This window comes from Grampus griseus, assembly GCF_964374135.1.
Source record: "Grampus griseus genome assembly, chromosome: 16".
NCBI lineage: Eukaryota > Metazoa > Chordata > Mammalia > Artiodactyla > Delphinidae > Grampus > Grampus griseus.
Window position 1 is genome coordinate 79,041,962 of NC_139010.1, and position 17,979 is coordinate 79,059,940.

The 17,979-nt window shown below is 55.9% G+C and overlaps 1 protein-coding gene across 3 annotated transcripts in view; it reads right to left on the reverse strand.

The window, feature by feature from the left end:
- FAM53B (family with sequence similarity 53 member B) overlaps window positions 1-17,979 on the reverse strand; it is a 118,342-nt gene that overhangs the window by 49,735 nt on the left and 50,628 nt on the right. For all 3 annotated transcript variants that reach the window (XM_082672935.1, XM_082672933.1, XM_082672934.1), the window contains exon 4: window positions 10,304-11,082. In XM_082672935.1, the coding sequence (XP_082529061.1) occupies window positions 10,304-11,082 (779 nt within the window). The remainder of the gene's footprint in view (window positions 1-10,303; window positions 11,083-17,979) is intronic.

Sequence of the window (17,979 nt, forward strand, 5' to 3'; positions counted from 1 at the left end):
GCCTCGTACTATGGAAGGACCTGGAACAGGACAGCTGGGCCGCACTGCTTGGGCAGAGCGGAAACACCTTCCTAGGGAGGCCCTGGTGCCGAAACACGGGACCTCTTCAAGCCTCCAGTGCCCTGGTTTACCAACCAGAAAACTCACAGCTCAAGAAATGCAAAGGCTGCCCAGGGGCTGGGAGGATGAGTCTGTTAGATGGTCTGATATTAGAATTTCGAGGCTACTTCATCAGTGTATGGGCCTAGTGGATATGATAAATAACAGTCATGCTTCCTGACAACGTCCCGAGGCCCTGGGCCAAAGCAGTCTGTGGTGAGAATGTCACCACCTCCACCTGACCTTCAGGAAGCCCGAAGCCTAGTCCCAGCCTCGCCCAGGCCCATGGTTCCCCAGTGGTGGCAGGACCCACCACAGCAGGGGCCCTCTGGAGAGGCCGTGGCCCACAGGCCGTGGGCGGCTGAAGAGTGGCTGGGGCTCCTGTCACTGTTCTGTCACTCGGCAAGCGAGCAGGCAGCCCACACTCAATTTTTCCCCCTGAAGAGGGAGGGGAGGAGCCCTCCCAGGGTGGATGAGGGAGACGGCACCCTGGAGGGGTGCCCAGAACAACCAATTCCCTCCCAACCGGGCTGCAAACACAGGCTGGTACTGTTAGGAGTTAGGACCCCGCTCCCCAGGGCCTGAGCGAGGCTGATGTGTGAAGATGTGGCAGCTGAACGCATCCCCCTCAGGGAGGCCTCTCTATCCCTCCAATCTGAAGCCAGCCACCTCCATCTCCTGTCCCCCGCCCGGCGTTACAAACCACACCAGCCTGCTCTAGTTTCCTTATGGCACACAAATCGCCGTCGGAAATTATCTGGTCCGTGGTCTGCTTGCTTATTATCCCCCCTTTCTAGAAAGTAGTGGCGATTGTGTGTGTCTTGCAGAAATACCTCCGGGCCTGCGTGAGTGCCACCCAGCAGTCACCAGGGAAGTACCTCTGAGCGCAGACGAGGTGGTGGGGAGTGGAGAGGAGAGCGGAGCGGGCCCCTAGCGTCCTGGCCCAGGACACCAGATGGTACCAAGAGCAGCGGGCTCGCCTCGGTCTGCACAGCACGGCCCACGGCCAGGGCCTAGGACGCGGGAGCTGCGTGGAGGTGGGAGGGCAGGGGTTCCCCCAGGTGGCAAGGGTCAGCTCAGAGCCCGGAGCTGCCCATCGTCTCGGCTCCAGGCCACTCCCGCTCTGCACTCTGCTCTGGAGCCAGGGCTCTGCCATCTGCCCACTGCAAGGCTATGTCCATGGGAGGGCTGGAGGAGGGGGCACGGCCGGGCATCGTCCTGTCAGCTTCCCGCGTCACTGCCCCCCAGCCCCGCTCCTCGCCCGTGGGAGCAGTTTGGTCCATTCACAGCACTTGCTGCCAGTCTGCGGCTTTTCCAGCATCCACAGAGCCAACTTCTTCGCCCTCCCTCTCCTCAGCCCCACGGGCCTGTGGACTCCCAGCTGCCGGGCCTTCCAAAGGGCAGCCTCTTCCCGGGTGGGAGCAGCTGCCGGCAGTAGCCGCCTCCGTGATACCCTGTGTTCACGCCTCGGCTTCTCGGTTCTTCAGGAACCTGGTCAACAACCGTCCACAGCAACCTCTCTGGACACACGGGCTGGTTTCTGGCCCCGCCAGAAGGCCCTGGCTAACCCAGGCAGCCGGCCCCACTCTCCACGCATGGGCTCTGTCAAGGGAACCGCTGCGGCACGGCCACCACCCTCTCCACCAAGATGAAACGCGTTACAGGCCCCTGCGCTGTTTCAGGGAAGGCTCTGGGCCTGGTGGCCTCAGTGACATATTGTGATGTGAGCTCACTGCTACTGCTCACAAATGAAGCTTCTGGTGGTTGCCTTATATTTTAGAACCAACCATTTCTTTTGTTCTCCAAGGCAGAAAAAAAAGCCACCGCTCGCCCTCCCCAAAAGGAATTATCCAAGAGTTCTACTAAGCCCAACTTTCAAAGGAGGCCTTGTTAATCTTCTCGCCATAAATAGGCAATTAACACCCACTCCGAGTCCAGTCAAACCAAGTTCCTGCCGGCTTGGGGACGTGGCAAAGGGCTGGCTGGCCCTCCTGCATGGCATTTGCTTTCTTTAGTTCTCGACTGTGGCCTGAAGCTGCAAGAAAAAGCCAGGAATCCAGGACGGCTGATTCCGCAAAAATTTTACAGATAAATGGCTCACATCAACGGGGATTTTATGTCGATGCCACGCCTGGGACAATGGAGGACTATGTTACAAAAGGCAAAACGGGCATAATTTCACCCTGTGCGGGTCCCCACGAAAGCCAGCGGCCTGTACAGGATAAAAGCACAGGTAGGCGGCAGGCGCATCACCTCAGGCCCGGCTCATAATCAGTCACAGGTCCGTTCTCAGCGACCCCGCTCCGTGCTTCCCTGTCTCCGGCCCTCCCAGGGGCAGACCCACAGGCTCACCGAGGGCTTGGAGCTCCTTCCGGGGAGGCGTTATCCCGCCAGCCCCAGTAAGGACGCAGGGATAAGACAGGGAGTGCTGAAATCCTTCCGGGTTTCTCTCAAGCGGCCCCTTGCCCTGCATCCTTCCAGGCTGGGCTGAGGTCACTGCGCTCTGTTAGTGGATTCACAAAGGCCACTGCAGGCCCCTCATTTTCCAGAGACTCTGCCTCAGCTGATGTAAACAGACCAGATGCGGCACAGCTTCGACGCGACCCAGTGTGACAAGCCTTCAGAGCTGTGAGAGCATCCTCCTGCGGCCCTGAGCTGCCCCGCATTCTCCAGCCAAGTCCAGAATAGGGGACCCAGTTTCAAGGGGACAAGGACGGAGAAGCTTCAGCAAAGGAGTCGGAGGCCTGGAGGCAGGCGTGACGAGAAAGGGTAGGAATCGGTTTCCTCAGGGTGGGAAAGGGCAGCCTGGGCTGGCAAAGCACTGATACATAAGGGTTTGGGGGTGGGATGGGCTCAAGGACACTTGTGGAAACAAAACGAATCATGGTGATCAGCTATACTTCACTTCTACTGAGAACGGATCATGAAGAAATACAGCCAAAGTGAGGGCTGCAGGTGAGATAACAAAAGGGACTTACGATCAGCAAACTCTAAACACGACAGCTTATCTCTGGGGATCAGGGTGACTGATTCTCGGCCCAGTGAGGTCTGTGACTTGGAAGCTACTGACAAGATCAACGCCCTGGCTGGGCCTGTTGGTCGCGCCTCCATAACATTTCAGCCCCTAACAGGAATCAGCGTGGCCCCTGCCCTGGTCTAGCCCACGGTCCTATCTGCCAACAGCTCCCTGCCTCCCCCACCCCTCAGTCCATGCTGCTCCCCGCAGCCAGGAGCGTGAGGGCGGGGCTGTCACTCCCCTGCTTAAAACTCTCGGACGGACGCTTCCCCCTGTGCTCAGAATAAAAGACAAACATCTTCAGAGGACCTACAGAGAAGGCCCTGCACTCGGGTCCCCCGCCCCCATCATCCGCTCTGCTCCAGCCACACGAGGCTCCTCCCAGCCCCCTCCTGACTCCGACCTTGGCGCACACACTCGTGCAAGCCCCGTAGCCACCCCACCTGCACTCTTCCAGGGCCGCCTCAGGGCTTACTTCCATGGTCACATGATTCTAAGGCACTGTGAGAACACTCTGGAAGCCTGGCCTCTTTTAAATGCTACCGGGGACCACAGATGCCCAATGCACACAGCAGGTGGACAGGGCACTGACAGCCACACCGAGTTCCTGGCCATTCACTCTGCCGCCCAACACAAGACTTCAGCAGGGACGCGGAACCACCATGCATGGGGACTTGCCTTGGAAACATCCAACACAACATAGTAGACGTTTTCCAGACGTTCCGCACAAAGCAGGGCCGGAGATGTCCTCAGATGCGCCTCCCACAGGCCCACAGGCTGTGGGCTCCTGGGGCAGGGCGTCCGCCTCCTGCCTCCATGTCTGGCATGGGAGAGCAGGGCCTAGCCAGTCGCAGGTGCCCCAAGCTCATGCGGGGAGCTGGAGGGGCTCCCACCTGGGCACCTGGGTTATGAAGCAGAGGCCCCATCCAGAAAGCCCTGGGCACCCCCAGAGCTCTGTTGCCTCAAGCACCCTTCGGCTCAGAGAGGCTCTCAATTAAAGCATGGAAAATCACCAAGTGGCGTTAAAAGCTGCCTCCCTGGCATGTCCCCAGTTGAACTCCTTCTATTTTTCTTTTCCCCAGGAGATCAAAGCTATTGTGTCAACACTCGGCCCTGATCCCAGTGACCTTAAGCAGATTGCTTATGCAACCTGGTGGCTGTGCCTGGGACACAAGGAAGGATCCAGGGGTCTGAATAGGGGTTTCCTCAAATTATGAGACCCCCATCAGGGGTTCTGTGGTGTTTCTGAGAAGAAGGAAGGACTAGAGAGAGCTGAAACTATTCTCCTGCCCCGGCCCTGCCCTGCTCCACGGCTGCAGGATCACGACACCCCTGTGCCAGAAGCAGCAAGCCCAGCTGGCCGCTGGAGCCCATGAGACAGGCCGCAGGGTGCGGCTCTGACGCGAAAGCATCGTCCCTGGCTGGATGCACGCCACATGAGTCCTGCCCACACCCATGAGAAACAGGAACTGTCGTTCCCATTTTACAGACGAGAACATGGAGGCTTACAGAGGGTGACCTGCCCAAGGGCACACAGCTCAGAACAGCAGCAGAGTGGGGAACTGAGCCCCACCTGACACCAGAGCTCACACTTTCTCCTCTACGCCGCCCTCTGTGTCCCGCGAGTGTCAGCTACCTGGATGGGGCACCTGGGGGCAGATCACAGCACAGGAGGAGCACTGAACCCGGTCTTCCCAGCCTCCTCAGGAGCCGCGTGGCTTTGCGCAAGTCACCAACTGTCCCGGACTCTCGAGTGAGGGGTGAACAAGAGCAGAGGTGGCGGATCACTTAGCAGTGGCCGCCAAGGTCACGGAGGGGAAGATTCTAGACGTCCTCTGAGTTCAACCAGAAGGACCACCGCAACTGACCAGCAATGTCTGTCAAGAGCATGGAAGGAGCTGCCACCCTTGGCATCCACTGCTCTGATGGCCTGGGTCTTAAAGGCTCTCTTCCTTTGTTCAAGCCCATCCTGTTTCCTCACAGGAAGCAACTATTCCCATGTGCCCACAGTGGTTTTGCCTTTACTTTTATTTAGCATTTATGTCATCCCAGTTGGAATCCCAGGTCTTTCCATGACTATTCCTCAAAGATCTTAACACCCATCCGCATTCTGTGCTGTGAAGGGCGACCCACCTCTGAACTCCTCTGCTTGCTGTCAGCACAGTTCCCCAGGCCAGCAGGAAGGATGCTAAGGGTGCAAAGGGGCAGGAAACTGGAGCCAGTGAGGTGGCCGGCCGCTGGCAGAGGGGACAGAAGGCCACAGAGGCTCAGGCAAGCCAGGCCTGAGCCCAGGACTGAGCCAAGAGAAAGCACAGCTGGCCTGCAGCTGCCAGGGCTGCCGGAGCGCGGCCAGTGGTGCGAGGGCCACCCCTCGTTAAAGGCAGGCCCCACCAGCACACAGGCCAGAGTGGGAGGCTGACCAGAGGGGGCCTCACCCAGGGACGACCCTGCCAGCAAAGAGGCACGAGTTACCGATGAGTGTCTGCGAGAAGCCCTCCGCCGACTTCCCCCACCAACCCCTCACCTTTCAGAGCCCACGCGGCCCTGGCCAACCTCCTCTCCTGGACTCGTCCGCAGACCACGGCTCTCAGCGTAGTTTCTACCTCATGCTACTTTCCTACCCCAAACTGCCCCCGGCCAGCTTTCACCGGCCCCTCCAACATCTGCTAACACAACAGTTGCTGCCTGTTCTGAGGCCTGCTCTGGGAGCTTCGGGGGCTCAGTGTGTGGGCAGCTGCAATCAATCAAACCTCTGTTCCAGCATCCTGACCCCTCCTCACAAACGTCTCCCTTCTGTTGGAAGCACTGCTGAGAAATACAATTTGTTGCTCTTTCAAGCTGACCAGCTTGGAGTTAAAAATACAGCAGGGCCTATGACACCCCGGGCATGGCGTTCAGCGGGTAATCCTTGACTGTCGTTTTGCTGAAATCTTTGCTCATCACACACGCGATCCATGTCTAAATGGCCACGCACAGCCCAGGTCTCACCGGGAGTCAACCAATGCTTGGTGGTCAAACCAGGTCTCAAAAAAGCAGTAATAAATAATGTCAGCACAAGTCCTGCTACTAAACAACTCACAGGCTCAGGCTGGGCCCTGCCCTCAATGGCGCACGCTGTCACTCTGCAAAGAGGAGGCTGCAGCTTCACATAAAACACCAGGCGGAAGGCGCCTCAACAGACCACGTGAGGAAAGCTGCGTGGGGAGGGCAGCAGGACCAGCCCTGGCGCGCACGAGGCAAGACTGACCCCCGGGCCACCTTTGAGCATCTGGCTCTGTGGAACGAGTGGCTGCAGTCACAGTTACAGGGAGGGAGGGCCTTTCGGGGCTAGGTCCTTGCGCCATCCCTCCCCGAGGGGGCCTCCTCTCTACAGTCGCCCTCCCTCACTCAGGACCCAGCTCCCTGCCTGAGAGCCGGGCACTCAGGCTTTAAGAAGCGAAGACAATCTGAACGCAATTCTCACCAACCCCCTCCCCCACTGCTGCGAAGGACAAGAGCCACCGCTGCTGCCAGCTGGGAGCTGTGCCCGGAGACCTGGCTGGGAGGACAGGGCACCTGCAGGGGCGTCGGGTGGGCTCCTGGGGTCCCTTCCATCCTGGTACCACGGGTGACAGACATGAGACAAGAACGCTCACACATGCCAGCCTCCTCTGGCAGGTGGTGATTCTGATTCTCTCCCCATTTCACAACCCCCAGCTCCAAAACATGGAGTTTACCGCAGGCTGCGCAGGGCTGCAGGGCAGGCCTCCTTCCCATTTTCAAAAGAGAAGGATGAGGCAAGAACAGGAAGCAGCAAGAAGAAATAAGTGGCAAGGACAGAGAAGGGGGGGTAAAATCAGAAGGAAGGAGACGTCAGATAAAGAAAAGGGGAGTCTTCAGAACGTCACCCTCTAGGCCCAGTTCTGCCTCTGGAGATGCCCAGAGCAAGCCCACGCCTTCCCGCCCAAGCCCTGCCATCACAACCACCAGCATCTGTCAGCGCTCCCTGGGCCCACATGCAGGTCACATGTGTGTAGATAGACTCACACGTGTATCAAAAGGTATCACAGATACACACATTTATACACAGACATCCATACACAGCTACACACATACAGACATGTGCACACACACTGACACATTTACACAGCATACACACACACATGCGCACATACGTGACTTCCCCTATTCCTCCCAACAGTCCTATGTTGGTGGTGGTGGCAGTGCCGGTATTATCTGCTGCACAGAGATGTTAAGCAATTTGCCCAGGGCTGCCAGCCTCCTGCCCCATCTCTGAGGCCTTCTGATTTGTCAATGCCCTGCCCCTCCAAGTGAGGATCTAAAGGTGAACACCGTGTTCCGGAAGGGTCTGTTTCCTCAGAAGGGGCTGGGAGGGACACAGCCCAAGGTCACATCTACCTCTCAAGGCCTCAGCTTCTAGCTCAGAGCCCGTACCTCAGAACGGTGCCCACCCCAGGGCCTCCCTGTGTGCACGAGGACCTCAGGGCGTTTGGCCTCTCCTGCCCGCCTGACTCTCCCCGGGTCCCTCCCCGGCCCCTTTTCTGTGGCAGCCTGGAGAGGCTCTGGCCACCATCCTTGCTCTGGGCACTGCTGGTGCTCACACAGACCCCAGGGAGGTCCCAGCCCCGGTCAGCGCCTCTGGTGGCTGTGGTTTATCAGAGCTGCCCGTTGCTCCAAATGTCTGACCGCAATGCACTCACTCTGTACCTTCAGCCCGAGTCTCTCATGCACCTGGGCCCAGAGCCCACGCACACAGGGGCTCCTTGACAATGATGCTCACCCTTCCCGCCAGGGAGGCGAACGTATAAAGCAAGATCAAAAGACCCGCGAGAGAGAGTCTGCGATCCGGCTGCAGGAAAGGGTAGCAGGACACAGAGAGCAGCGCTGACCCTCGGCACAAGCCGGCCTTCCCACCGACGTGCAGACCCGCTCGCTTCCCGGCAGCTAAAGATGTGGGTAAGAGCACACGGAGGCCAGGGTCTGGGGGCAGTAAGTCCTGCACCAACCGCTGCCTGGCTGCGAGCAGGTTCCCCCCACCCCCCACACACCCCCATCCCCGCACCCTCCTGCCCAGCAACAACACCACTCACAGGGTGCCGGCTGCAGGGCCCTACATGCTCCAGGCTGCATCCAGGGCTCTTCAAATGCATAGAGGTGGCCCTAGGCCTGGCTTTCAAGGCTCCGGGAGGAGGAAGGCCCACCTCCCGAGGCCATGAATCACCTGGTGGGGGAGCCGAAGCAGGTGGCGCCCCAGGGGGAAGAGGGCTGGCTGGGTCTAGAGGCTTGGTGGGGGGCGGCTCAGGGCCCATCCATCCCCAGGGCTCTGGCCGCAGCCCCTCGGCCCACACGCTTCCCAGGGGCCCCTTCTCTGCTTTCCCGGGACCCTGCCCTCTCCAGGCCTTGGCTGGGGAAAGACAGGCAGAATGAGGGCAGACTCCTCAGGACTTTGGAGGGCTGCCTGGAGCCAGTGAAGCAGTCCATACATCTGGGCACAGTCCCACAGGGCAAAATATCTTCAAATGGTTTCTACCCAAGTGAGGACGGGAAATGTCTCCAGTGATGCCAGTGGTGTTATTCCAACTTGTGGCTAGTAAAATACAATTACACCTGTACGTTGTTTTTATTACCTATCTAGCTTATTAGCTAATAAAATAAGCTCGGCATTGAAAATTTAACCGAAGCCATTTATCGTACCCACAACTCAGGGCTCTGGGTTTCCTTCAGCAGTCACCCAAATCTGTTACCTTTCCAGCCTTTTAACCTATTTACATTTCTCCAGGAAGGAAAATTCCACCTGCCTGTCCAACTTGAATGAATGTGTTCGATCGCTGTCTAGCTTGGACAGCCCTGGAGAGGCGCTGGGAGGAAGGGAAACTGACCATGAGGGCAGGGCCTGGGCTCTTGGACAAAGGTGGCCAGAAAGGCTGGACTCAGGGGTCAGGTGGGTGGTCTAGACAAGAGATACCTGCACCTCTTCTTTTGGGGGGACCTCTAGGCTTGGAGGGAGAACTAGAGGAGAAGGAAACGCCATAAACAGAAGCTGTATTTTCATTCTGAAATGAAAGGAGGCCCGGCTGAAAAAGCAGCACTGGCCACTGAAGGAAGGCAGTGGTGCCCGCCTGGGAAGGGGTGGACACGACAAGCCTGCCTGCACAGACGTGGCCGTACGCTCACGAGCGAGGCCAACCTCTCAGCGCCAAGCTAGTCCCCACTCCCTCAAGCCCAGCCGTGACAGATGCTCACATAACAAGACTAGAAAAGATAATGCTCAAACCGTGGCTCTGAGCACCCGAGGAACCCCTGGACACAGAAGCTAGAGCGCCGCGTTCTACCCACCACATCCATCTGTCCTCGAGTGGACAGGTGGTCACAAGGACCAAGCCTGCTCCCTGGGCCTCACTGTCACGCTCTGACCCTTGGGGCTCCGCAGTGAGAACCAAACGCAGGCAGCCCTCAGGCTTGGAGACTGTCCTGATGATGGTGTCTTAACTCCAAGTTCATCTCATTCAAACCCATACCCAAGATCGGTGTTAGCACGAGGCAGGGCTCTGAGACTCGGAGGATAAAGCACAAGCGACAGGGGTGTGTGGCCAGAGGCCTCGCCTACAGCGAACAGCAAGGATGATTACACAGGTGGCACAGAGCAGAGTGATCACAATTTCTGGATGGTCTCACACTGTTGGCAGTTGAATCAAAAGAATAAGCGCCTCCCCCCATTTCTCGTTCTTTAAAACTAACACCCACGGCACTGATCTCAGGATCAACATGATCTGAGTGACACTGAATCCCGGCCTGTGCCAGCAGTTCCTACGGCGGCTGCAGGGATGGGCCCCTGGGAGAGGCTCCAGAGAAGTACCAGGAGGGGGACCACCAGTGTCTGGTGACGCTGGACTGCCCGATGCCCCGCCTCTCACCATCTGTCTGCTCCTGTACCGCTAGCACGTGTGCAGAGGGAAAGAGCATTTCTGATTTTAAATGGAAAGAAATAGATGTTTAAAAACAAAAAAAGGGGGGCTTGATTTCATCTTTCACTGTACAGAATTTTTAAAATGAGGAAACTAACCCACTTCCTGGGCATTTCTGACACTGGCACCCTGCAGTTGCCCGGGACGGGCCAGGAGCTGTGGAGGCTCCGATGAGCACCTGGGTGCTTCTGCAGCATCTTCCAGAACCTTCTGGGGCTCTTACCTGCGCCATCTTTGCCAGGTCCAGGGAGGGCCTCTGCTCCTGTGCCTCCTCGGGGCGACGCCGCTTAACGCCGACCTTCTTGTCGTTAAGGACACACGGCTGGGAGCGGCTGCGGGAGAGCCCACTGGAGCGTCTGGCCAGCTCCGGCGTCGAGGCAGGGGTGCTGCTGGCTGAGGGGGGACAGTACTCCGCAAAGGAGAACTGCTCGTGCGAGCAGGAGAGGGACCGTTGCATGTCCAGTCGGGCCCCACCCATGGGGCTTGGGTCGGGGCCCCAGATGTCGCCTGCCTGTCTGCAGGTGGCCGAGCCTGGCGTCCCCTGGCAGGGCTGACCGCCAGATCGGTGGTGAAGTCCCGCCTGGTCGTAGGGCGAGGAGAGCACGTTGGCGCGGGACGGGAGGCTGAAGCTGGAGCTCCTCTGCATGGTGCTGAAGCCGTTGGAGTAGCGCTGGACGCTGCCCCCGCTGTAACAGCGCCTCTTTTCAACAGGAGTCCAGACTTTGGACCCCAAGGGCCTCCACGATGTTCGGCAGCTGGACATCTCGTCGGAGAAGGACAGCGACCGGCACTGGCGCTTGCTGGGGGGCGCTGAGGGGTTCCCGCTGTGGTCACTGAGGCTGAGGTCTTTGATCAGGTTGGTGACCGCGCAGGCAGTCGCGGCCTCCCGGCGCCACAGAGCGCGGTCCTGACACTTGTCTGGCAGGCGCTCCCAGATGCCGGCGCTCGGCTGGTCGACCTGAAGAGGGTACTTCCTGTCCAGGTCTCGCCATCTGTCATTTTCTGGTTCGTAAATGACAAAGAGAAACAGGATTGGAGAAGGCCTTCGCGCCAGCCCTCTATCTCCTCACCAAGAACCCGTCTTAAACAGGATGTTAGAGCCAGAAAGGCCCTTAAAAGCCATCCAGTCCAACCTCGCTTTACAGATGAGAAACTGAGGCTCAGAGAGGGGACATGAGTCCCACGGTGCTGAGTCAGAAGCAGGGCAAGGTCTAGGATCCAGGCAGCCCCCAGGACTCCTGAGACGGTTTCCTTTCCAACATACCGTACTGCCTCCCAGGAAAGTCCAAAGCACTACTGTTCACCCCAAAGGCTTCTCATTTTCTAGAAGGGAAACTGACTTGCCTCACCCCTGCCCTGGCCGGCAGCAGAGTGGGGGCAACGTGTCTGTTACGTCCCATCTTAGGGCTCTGCTGCTCTGGGGCTGGGACTCGACGCCCTGGCGGGAAGACCACAACCAAAGATGAGTCTATCAGAACTTCAGAGGGGCTGGAGGTGCTGCCAGGTTAGTGCATCTGAACTCCATCTTCAAAATACTTGCCGACAATAGAAACTGGGTATTTCATGGATTTACATCCCCTCCACCAAAATGTTCCACAACCGACAGTAGCTGCCAGTCACTGAGGACTTTCCTTGTGTTCACTCGCTCTCTGGCTGAAATCGAGGACAAAGTGGCTAAAATCTATAGAAGTCAGTCTCGGGCTGCAGAGATGTAAGGGTGCCATTTCAACTTACACACTCGGGTCTCTCCATGAATGCACGGATAAACAAGCTAACCCTGCTAGGAAATGCGGACTTTTGCACTTGAACCCTTACTTTAGAGAAATATTCAAGAACTATTTGTTATTTTTCTACTATGGAATCAGGCACTGTGCTGAGAATTTTAGGAGAACAACCTTGACACAGTTCTTGTATTCAAGTTCACAATACAAAAGCAAAGTTAAGAAATACGCTGTGCTGCCAGGGGTCAAACATGCTACCATGTTTCTATGTTTTTCTCATCTACACATATTTACAAACTGTGCAAATGTGAATATGGAGAAAAGTATGACCGAGTCAGTCAGTAGAAGGAGAGAAGTAAAATCTGAAATGACTTTCAGTAGCTATTTCACACACACTGATTCTCAGCACTGCAATCAGTTACTGCGCATCCACCGTGGGTGGTGTAACCCAGCACAGTGCCCTGCACGGCTACCACTGCTGCCCAGATGGGGAGACCCAGGCTTGGGGGGGTTGAGTAAGTGGCCCCAAGCCACACACCTAACAAGTAACGAGATGCAAGCCCAGGCTGACCCAACCCAAAGCCCTTTGCTCTTTCTGCTCCACTGCAGCACTGAGGGAACCACAAGGCAGTCTGACCTTGGCCCTGCCCTCAAGGAGTTTACTAGTCGTTCAGGATGAGCCATCACTCAGAAAATTGTGACGTCCTTGCTCCAGGCAGCAAGGACTGCAGGACCATCTTCTCTACCAGTGGCCACTTCTCAAAGGGCCCCGAGAGACACACCTGAGGGACTCACTCCATGCTGAGTGCCACAAGCAGCAACTACTGGACAGGTTCAAAGGGAATGACCAGTGAGGCCCAAAGGGAGCTTCACGAGCCAAAGGAAAAGCCAAATCAGGGCTAAATGTGACGCTCCTTCCTCCAGGGCACCCTGTGCACCCATAAGACGCAGAGCCTGAGGCGCTGGGACCCTGGACAGGGGACATGGCAGGAATCGTCCAGAGGCTGTTCCCACAGGAGGGCCTTAGAAGCTGGAGAGACAGGAGAGAGATCTGCCAAGTTAGGCCAGCTGGGAACAAAGCAGGACTGACGTTAAACGTCCAGTTCATCTCATCCCTGAAATCTGCCCGGGCCCTGATACGCGGCAAGTCTCGATAAGTGTTCCTGTAACTTAATCATTACTAAAAACTGACAAATCATTACCAAAAATTATCTTTTTGCAAATAGCATTTATGTTGTTCAAAATAGGTCCTCACTACCTACCCCTCCTCAAATATTCACCATTCTTTTTTTTTTTTTTTTTTTTTTTGGCCACACCGTGCAGTACGTGGGATCTTAGTTCCCCAACCAGGGATCAAACCCGCGCCCCCTGCAGCGGGAGCACAGAATCTTACGCACTGGACCGCCAGGGAAGTCCCTCACCATTCTTTTAAAAGAGTTTCAATTTGACATTTGTCAGCAGTCGAAAGTTCAGTAAACTAATACTAGAGTCAAATTTTAAAAAATACAGACCAACCTTGACTGAGTCACGACCATCTCTGGTTTAGAAGAAGAAAAGTTATCCTCAGAAACAAGTGAAGATTTATGTATGACGATGTTCTTCAAAATGATATGAGTGATGGCAAAATGGTAAACACACCTGAAACGTCCTACAGTAGGGGGCTGGTTAAATAAAGTACCGAGGAATACCATGGAGCATGAAAAACTCAGTTTCAAAGAATATTAATGATGTGGAGAAATGCTAATGATGCAATACTAAGCGTAAAGAAAGGATACAAAACTGCAGAGACGGCGTGATTCCTATTTAGTAAAATACCTATGTTATATATATGGGAAGACAGAAAGGAAATAAACGAAAATGTTCACGGTTGACTGGCAGAGAGCTGGTTGATTTTTCTCATTTTTGTCTCCCTGGAGCTTCTACGTTTTCTATAAGGACAAACACGTGGAGGACCAGGGCCTAGGACCCCACCCTCCCCTGGGTTTGCTCCTTTGGTCTTTTAGGAAGTTCCCATCAAACAACGCTCGCCACCGACTCCCCTTTTGGGACAAGGCATTGAGGTGCCACATGGGCCACAAATGTGGTCGATGAGGAAGGAACCAAGGACCAAACCGAGGGCAGTGAGGGCCCCAAGATGGCGCCACAGTGGCCCCAACTTAAGGAGCCTAGAGCCCACGGGAGACGGTCCCTGTCCCAGGCCTTGGGAAACCTGGGAAATTTAAAAGAGATTGGTCCTATCCTCAGAAGATACCACTTTCTGTCGCATTTTTCTTTCACTGCCCTGGAGTTTTCCCCATCTCTAGGGAGATCGTGAGACAAAGGGCAAGTGGGAGCCAGTTAAGCATGAACGTCCTGTCTCTCCAGTGGCTACCTTGTGATCTTGGTGCTTCCTGACTCGGGCCTCCCTACTCCAGTCCCATTTCCTTTCTGCCCCCAGAGAACTTTCTGAGGCCCACACACGTCGTGGGCCCCGTCGACTCGTGGTCTCCCCAGTAGGCCCTGTGCTTCCAGGCACGCCGGACTTCCTGTGACAGCAGAAGTCAGACAAGAGGCAGGGAGAGCCAAGATCATCCTTGAAAACCCCTGAAACAGCCCATAAAGCCCACTCCTCCTGGTTTTGTGTACAAAGCCCTGAAGAGTACATAAAACTAAAGTTTAATGAATCGACTGCAGGAATGAGCACAGGTGACATCTCTGTGCAGTGGGGTGTGCATTCGACTTGTTTTGCGGTTTAACTATCAAATCCCCAGTGGGAACTGGGGTTGGATGGCTAACTCTCGCGTGCTCCTACCTGCCTACAGGAACTACCTGTCTCTGTTTTGAAGAGTAAGCCTCTATTGACCTTAATACATAGATGTCTTTGTCGTAGGGAGGAGTAAAAGAGTCAGTTCTCAACTCAATCCACCGGTTAAATGCGGGTACAGCACTACCGACCGCCATGGACCTGCAGCTTCCCCTCCCACGTGAGTTCTTCCATGTTTTCACACCTTTGCAGAGACCTGCACCAGTCTCTTACTTCCCACTGCAGAGCCAACTCAAACATCACCTCCTCTGCAGATACGCCCTCTCATACAAGCCCTCGGGCACCTGCAGCTCTTTGCCTAGACTTTCAATCACGTGGCTCACATCAACTGAACTTTAATGATCTGTTTACGTGTCTACGTCATCTATTGAGCTAGAAGTTCTGGAGCACAGTCCCAGCATGACTCTCCCGTGCCCAGTACACAGCTTGGCACACAGCAGACCTCAGCCGGTGGTGGGTGGAAGAAGGAGGGTATGACGAACAGCAGATAGAAGCTACAGAGCAGACCACGGTGTTCACTTGGTCTCGCTCATCCTCTGTCCCTGGCACAGGTAACCGTTCCTTGGCCAGGCAGGTCCAACCTGGGCTGTGCCTTGAACTCCCCACCCCACCGCGGCCAGGGATGGTTGTGTATGAACTAGCCAGGGCCCTGGCTGGCACCGCAAGAGCTAAGATACTTTGAAAACACGAAGCCTGCCCGATACCGAGCACTGCTACTGTGTGTCAACACCAGCCAGGTGGCCACTTGTTCTGTCTGCGGAGCAGATAATATTTTAATTGTTTCTATCTTTATCGCTTCAAGAAGTACAATATAAGAAAAGTAAAAACAATCGAGGCTATGTTTAGCCCTTGTGTTTTCCCCCTTCGCTCGGGGAACAGAAGGCGATTTGTTGGGTCAGGTCACCAGACAAAAGAAACAGGAATAGAAGCTAATTTTTCATGGCAAACCGCCCTGAGCGTTAGGCCCAACGTCATGGTGTACAAAAGGCCTCGGTTCGGCTCCAAGGAGAGGATACCGGACACCCCCGCCCCTCCATTCAATACCACTTCTGCACAAACAACTATAACTCTTCCAGAGGTGACAATGGCCGTGGACGTGGGGATTCCACTGAGCAGGGCTCACTTGGTGTGGTGGGAAGGGTGTGGACTTGGGTTCGCGCCTCAGCTCTGCAAGGGACTTAATTAATCTCTCAGAGCCTCAGTTTCTTCATCTATAAAACGAGGGGACTGGTGATAACCACCCTGCAGAGCTATTCTGAGAGCTAACAGTTGCCTCGCACAGGGCCTGCGAGGACGGAACAGGCTCTCGAGACGGCAGCCGTGATTGTGACCACACCGCAGAAGGCTCGGGCAGTGGAGCCTCGGCCCTTCTGCAACCGGGGACCCATCTCTGTGGGGTCTGGTTGGAACGGGAACCTGGACGCTCTGCACGAGGATGTCTCAAAGTGTGGTTTCAGGACCACCTGCAGGGGCATCCTCTGGGCTGTTAAAATGCAGATTCCCAGGCCCAGATTCTGATACACAGAATCTCTAGGGGTAGAAGCCTGCATTTTAATAAACTCCCCAGGTTATTTTAACACGAAGTTGTTGAGAACCGCTGCTCCGGACTGCAGGCTACACAGGGGCCTGGGTTCTCAAACACCTCTGCGGCAGCCCAGTCAGACCATCCAGACACACCAGGAAGCTTCTGCAGGGCTGACCATCCCAGTCTCCAAAAATCTGCATTTAGAACGTCACTGAACACTGGTGTTCTGGTGTTTGTTTTGTTTGGGGCCAACAACAGAAGGTAGAATTACGGAGAAGGGTGACTCTGCCCTTCAAGTTCCCCAAGGTCCCTTTTCACAGGAGGGGGTGGGGACCCCGAGCTGCACGGCATGTTCTGGATGGAGGGCCAGTGGGAAAGGCCCGAGAGGCCCACCATTCACGCGAAGGGGATAGCGTGAGCCCCCCTCCCACCGAGACACACCGTGGCCTAGAGCTTCTCAGGGAGGTTCCCGGCACCACGCCTCCAGCAGATGGGGCACAGCCCCGGGACACAGGCACCGGCCACTCAGGCTCTCGGCGAGACCCCTGCCTTCAACCCTCAGGGGCAGCTCCAGTTCCTTCACTTCCCTGCCGAGCTTGCCCTCACAAGGCTGAGGTCGCACACAGGAGCGGCGTAAGCGCACACGGCGCTCCTCCTACGGATGTGGGGCAAACTACGCAAAACACACGAGCCACGTAAGCATCTAGCTCTCTCGCAGATGGCCTGACTAGGTGGCCTCCACGGTGTCTGTCCAAGCTGAGGCGCCACGACTGAGCCGGACACTCCCCGAGGCCGACGGGCACACACGTGGGGACGGGAGCTCAGATCCCCCAGCCGCATCACAGGCTTTGGTCCTGAAACCACCCCGTGACTAAGGAGAGCAGAAGGCTGCACGCACAGATCCAGAGCTCAAAGAAAGAAAACACCCGGAGGAACACAAATAGCATCTGACCTCAGATGTTCTTGTTTCCATTTCTGCCCTTAAACTTGAAGGGAGATTCCCAGGGGCCCAGGTTCTGAGTGGACTACAGGCCTTCTTGCGTTCAAAAGACAGAAGAGATTTACAGCCTTGGATATCTTTATCCTGTGTTTAGAGGCTGCCTTATGGTGACATAACCACAGCAGAATGTGGTTTCTAGAAAAGATTAAACACCTGAAGCACAGATCCGAGGTACAGAAGGTTCTTGCCGCCGCCCAGGCTGGGGCAGCAGGCCTCAGTCAGATCAAGGTCGGCTGACTCATTCGTGGATTTCACACCTGTCTATTGTGCTGACACCAGTCTCCTGCCCTGCCCTGCCCTGCCCTGTGGGTTGGGCTGTGCTAACTTGGTCTCAGGGCTGCAAGGACTCTATGCTTGATTTGGGGGTAGAAGTTCACCAACCCTTTCAAGGGGAAACTCAAGAGAATTGAGGTGTCTCTCTGAAACCAGCTTTATTAAACCGGTCTTATGAAAAGAACACAGGTGGAAAGACATAAAGGGCAATGACATGAGCTATCCGTCAATGGCGGCATCTACTTTTAAATGAACTTTTAGAGGCCCCGGCCCACGGGTGCGCCTCTTTCCCTGTATCACCAGAATGAAGACTCAATTCAGAGCTGTGTCAGAAAGAAAAGGTTCCTGGGCTCTGCCCACCTAAGCTTCAGCCTCTGGTTGTGCCCCCTCACCTGCAATAAATCATAAAACGTCAGCGGCGTTTTGGGCTCAGGGACAACAACAGCACAGGATGCCAAGCTCCTCGGCCAAGGCCTGAGGACAAGGGACAAGGATGGCTGGGGATAACTAACGCTCCACTGGTCCCAGCAAGTGGAAGGCTGGCTCAAGGGGCGCAGGGAGATGCCCGAGAGGCTGG